This window comes from Corvus hawaiiensis, chromosome 3 (genome assembly GCF_020740725.1).
Source record: "Corvus hawaiiensis isolate bCorHaw1 chromosome 3, bCorHaw1.pri.cur, whole genome shotgun sequence".
Lineage (NCBI taxonomy): Eukaryota > Metazoa > Chordata > Aves > Passeriformes > Corvidae > Corvus > Corvus hawaiiensis.
The window spans coordinates 104,903,272-104,908,187 of NC_063215.1; the positions used below are offsets into that span (position 1 = coordinate 104,903,272).

Below are 4,916 nucleotides of genomic sequence, written 5' to 3' on the forward strand. Positions count from 1 at the left end.
TATATTTCACAAAAATGCAAACTTTTTTGCAGATGGTCTCAGGTCATTTTTTTTAAGAGAAGCTAATTGCTGAAAATGAAATGTTATGAGGACAAGGTAAGTAGCTGTTTCAAAAGGTATTAAAAATTTTACAAGAGATACTATAAAATAATGATAAACAGTAATTTAGCTGAGTTACCCAGGAAAATTTACCTCTCAGAATGCAATAGAACATCATAATGGTCCCTGCAATTGCTTTTGTAATTGTGTCACTCATTATTTTGTGGTGTTACCATCTGTTTGATACAGAAGACAGAAAGGAGTCCTCTCTCACCACCCTTTTCATGTAAACAGAGAAAGGTGCCAAAGCCTTATTTAAGGTACATAGGTTTAGTCAGACAGGAACTAATCTGATCTACAGGTAACTCAAGAAGAAGGAGCCATCTCCTTGCACCCCTATACTCATGTGGCTGCTGCTCCCTCTGCACACCTCTGCTGTGATCCCATCCTGCTCTGATGGGACTCAAGCTCAGCATATGCACTGAATGCTTTTGAGGGGCAGGACTTCCCAGTACTAAACACCAGGAGGGTAGTTTGGCCCTGTAGATAGCAAACATCCCAAACTGAGGGGGGAGAGAAGTTGTAGATGCTAGTAGATACCAGAGGGTTTGGGAGCCTGCCTTATTTCTTACTGGACACAGAACACATTGCAATAACCACCACACTCCAATCTCAACTCTGATTCCTTAGGTGTGATGGTTTTTACGTGTGGATACTTAAATGTGCTCTCCAACATGTTTTCTGTTGATGTAGGTTTTTTTTAATTTCTGCAGGGTAATAGATCATAGAAAGATCTGTCATTTGTGGTAAGTGTCTTTCACAATGTGTGTGAAGGTACACACCATGTACTTTCACATGTCACTTGTCCCACTCACGTAGGCAATGTGAATATACACATCTTCTCTTTTCTTTGAGAGGCTGCATTTCTCCTTGGGTACTGATGTGTTGGGTCAGAGCTAATGTTGAATTTTGGTGACAGTAACAAATATAACTGCTTTTGCTGAATGTGCCCTAAGCGTAGCTGGAGTCTCAAGAGCACACTGCAACTACCGTACCTGAAGTCTGCAGGAGCAGAGCAAGTTACTTTGATTGATTATAATCAGTAAACTTGAATTTACCCTGAGCCCCCAAGAAACCATGGTCTCATTTTCTGTCTCTCCCTGCAAGTGCTTGCGGTTTTCCCGACCCCCACCATAGCACCCAAGTCCACTTGGGACAGATGGTGTTTGAGGTAATTGCTTGGGTTTTGGTTCATGTTTTTTTCAAGGGTAGCTCTGGGGTTTTTTTAATGGAGAATAAGCAGCAGCCACTATGCCACCTCACCTTACAAGCTTGCAGTCCAACCAGCATTCAGCTGTCCCAGATCTCACAAGCACAGGTATGTTATGGGGTGGCACTGAGGGATTTTGTGCATTGGTAACCTTATTCTGTGGGCCGTGATTCCTGTTACAGAATATTCCTGCCACCAGTACATGGGTCATTTTTCCTGTGCTTGTGGCATTCAGGTGCTCTTCCATAACTGATGTCTTACAGCTTGCTCTGCTGGGCTCTAAAGTACTATTTTGTAAGCAGGAAGAATTTGCGTTATCCTCAAAATACATACAGAGTAATATATCCTTCCTCAATAAATTGAATTACAGGAGAGACTTCTGTTATTACTAATTTTGCAGTGCAGAGCCATTCAGCCCACGACCAATCATGTGAACAGCTTCTGTGTAGTCCCTACCTAAAGCTGAAGCACCCCTTAGAGTGTCCACAAAATATTGCCATTTCTCTTAGTTTAACATTAACCTTGGCTGAAGTGGCAGACTGGAGGCTTTTGTCCAAGCACTTGAGATTTGGGGGTTTATATTCCTTAGGCCATAATTTTCCATTTTCATTTAGGGATGGGGGTGTTTGTTTAGGGTATATTTAAGACAAATACTGACAGAGGAGGTTTAAGGCAGCTTCTGTAACCTGTCCTTCAGGCCCCTTAGGTCTCTTATTGACATCTACACTGCAGCCGTGGCTCTCCAGGACCTGAGAAGAGAGCCTGCACCTGGGATATCTAACACTTCTCTACCCCACTGTCAGCCAAGGTAAGAAACCTTGCCCCCTGCACCAGGTACACACACAAGCAGAGCAAAAATGTAAACTTTTATTTTCCTTGGTCAAAAAATCACAACAGACCATCACACTCTTTTCTAAGACTAGCCCCCGCCCCCAAAACACAGTGGATTGGGTTAGCTTTTTGGCTGAAGAAGGTTAAATAGATATACAAAACATGGTAAAAGAAACCTTTAAATACAGTGTAAAAAGATGCCCTCAGCTGATGGAGCCGACCCGTATCTTTCTTAAATAAATAGGTAAAATCAGTTACTACCGGATAAAGTGCAACAGTGGCAGAGCAGCAGTGGTGAGGTAGCGCGGTGTGTGACTGCTCCCCGCCCGAGCAGCGGGACGGGGTCCGGCGGGAGGGCTTCGCAGCGCGGCCGGGAATGCGCCCCTAACCTGTCCCCCGCCCGGCCGCGTCCCGCCGCGGCGGCGCTCAGAGGGCGCGGAATGCGCCGAGCGCGTTCTCCTCCCACTCCGAGCCCGACTCCGAGTAGCCGCTGGTGTCCTCGGCGTCCGACACGGGCGAATACTGCTCGCAGAAGGCGCGGGCCGGCGGGAAGGGGCCGGCGGCGCTCCCCGCGAACGGGGCGGGTTCAGCCCCGCCGGGCTGGCCGGGCGGGAAGCCCTCGAAGCCGGGGCCGGGGGGGAAACCGGCGGCCGGCGGCCACGGGTAGGGAGCCGAGCCGTCCTCCGTCCGGGCCCCCCCGGAGAGGGCGCAGCGGGGCCGCTCCGGAGCGCGCAGGGCGGCGAAGCGGGGCGGCCGCGGGCAGCCCGGCGGCGCGGCGGGGCCGGGGCGGGGCGGGCCCCGCTGGCGGCGGGACTTGGCGCGGCGGTTCTGGAACCAGACCTGGGGAGAGAGGGCGGCGGTGAGCGCGGCGGGGCGGCCCCGGCGCGGCGGGCGCGGCACAGCTGGCGCCCCTCACCTGGATGCGGGACTCGGGGATCTGCGTGGCGTCGGCCAGTTTCTCCCGCAGGTAGATGTCGGGGTACATGGTGTCCTGGAAAACCAGCTCCAGCGTCTCCAGCTGCGCCGCCGTGAAGCTGGTCCGCTTCCGACGCTGCGAGGCCGCCGGCGCCCCCTCCGACGGCTCCGCCGGGGGAAGCGCCCTGAGGGCGGGCGAGGCCGCGCCGGGCCCGCCGCCCCCCGCCCACCTGCCTGCGGGGAAGGCGGGCGGCTCCGCCGGGGGCTCCCCGAAGCGCAGCGCGGCCATGGCAGCGGCGAGGAGGGGGCCCGGACGGCCCACCGCCCTTTATAGCCGGGGAGGGGGGCTCGGCAGGGGCGGGGGCTCGAGGGGGCGGCGCGGCCCCGCGGGGAAGGTGAGCTCCGGGCACCCCGCCGGGCCCCGCGCCCCAGGCTGCCGGTGGGGTGCCCGGCTGGGGCGGCCCCTGCCTTGCTCAGCCCAGAGGACTCAGCGGCGGCCGGGCACCGCAGCCCTACGCGTGCCCGACGGGGATGGGTGATGGCTGGCAGCCCTCGACTCCCCGCACGAAACATGGACAGCAGGAGGGAGAGGGGAGCGGGCTTTGCATCCGCTCGCCGTGGGCAAAACAACTGAGTGTTGGGAGTTTGGCACCCCAGCAAGGACCCAGTGCGGCGGCTGGGTTATTTCTGGTACAACATCTAGGCCGATAGGGTTATGGAGTTTACTCCCTTCAGCTACTCGTGTGGAGGTAGATGTCCTCAAGCAGCTGTCTGCTTTGGCAAGTAATGGATCGTGCATGGTGTGAGACATAAAGCAAACAGAAGTTATATCTCTTCCCGTGGCCGCAACTGCTCCACTTGCAGTGCTTCAACTGCCAGCTGTGAGGGCGGTGTACGGCTTCCTGCTGTGCCTGCTGCTGCAAAAACATCTCTTTCTTTTTAAGATGCAAGTTAAATGCACCTGGAGAGTCACAGCAGCTCAGACAGGGCAGAGGCAGACGTTGGTGTCATCACCTTTTCCACAACTTGCTAATGCCTTTACACATCACATTTGCACATCCCGTGTGCTTCTGCCATAACTGTTTTCCAGACAGAGAGGCCTCGCGCTGAAATATTGCCTGCACACCCCACCACCACCAAGGCGCTTAAAATGGTTTGTCCTCATTTTACTTTTTACAACTGTCTCCCAAGAAAAGTGACTTTGTACAGAAAATCGTGTTAAAATTGTTAAAAGCTTGTTTTGGAAGTTTTGTTCCTAAAACATTTGTACCTTTGTCCTTTTACATGTGCAGCAGTCCAGATGCTTTCATCACTGAAGTTTCTAGGTTGTTCCCAAAATCATGGGCTGTAGTCTGCAGCCAGCAGTCAGAAACATGAAACTTGTACAGTGTTCTCAATTAGCAGTGTAACAAGAGGGCACGATGGTGAGAAAGGGCACAGGTGAGTGGTGATCCAGAAAGCACAGACAGCATTATTTAAAGTTTTCTGTGGAAGACTTGTGGAGGGTTGAATTACTCTGCAGATTCTGTGCAGATTTAGAAGATGCCACAGGTGGCAGCAAAGGAGAATTATTCCAGATTATATTTACGTGATGAATGTTTTATTGTATTTTATATCAAATAAAATTCCTGAAAAACATAGCAGAGGTTTCTTTCCTGTGCAGTGAAGAATAGAGATGTGGCATCCTTTAGGTTTCTGAAGGATTTAATCCTGCTTGGAATTATGCCATTATAGGAATATTGACTTCAGTTTCTAGGATTTGGTTAAGGTTGAATAAGTCCATCGGACAGAGAGAGCAGGTTTTTGAGGAAATGTGTTTTTTCACACACATTCATGTGTTTTTCTTTCAGCAGCAGCCCAG

General features: G+C 52.0%; 1 protein-coding gene across 1 annotated transcript; it reads right to left on the reverse strand.

Annotated features, from left to right (window-relative positions):
* Positions 1–2,156: 2,156 nt before the first annotated feature.
* On the reverse strand, positions 2,157–3,344 carry MIXL1 (Mix paired-like homeobox). Its single transcript, XM_048298709.1, has 2 exons — positions 3,057–3,344; positions 2,157–2,980 (listed from the first exon to the last, which is right to left on the reverse strand). The coding sequence occupies exons 1-2, from the start codon at positions 3,342–3,344 to the stop codon at positions 2,567–2,569; spliced, it is 702 nt and encodes a 233-aa protein (XP_048154666.1). The 3' UTR covers positions 2,157–2,566.
* Positions 3,345–4,916: the final 1,572 nt, after the last annotated feature.

Bases quoted from the DNA above. Each gene is read 5' to 3' on its own strand.
- MIXL1 (XM_048298709.1), bottom strand. From the start codon at position 3,344: ATGGCCGCGCTGCGCTTCGGGGAGCCCCCGGCGGAGCCGCCCGCCTTC. The intron at 2,981-3,056 runs GTGAGGGGCGCC...CTCTCTCCCCAG, and splicing joins TCCCCGAGTCCCGCATCCAG to GTCTGGTTCCAGAACCGCCG.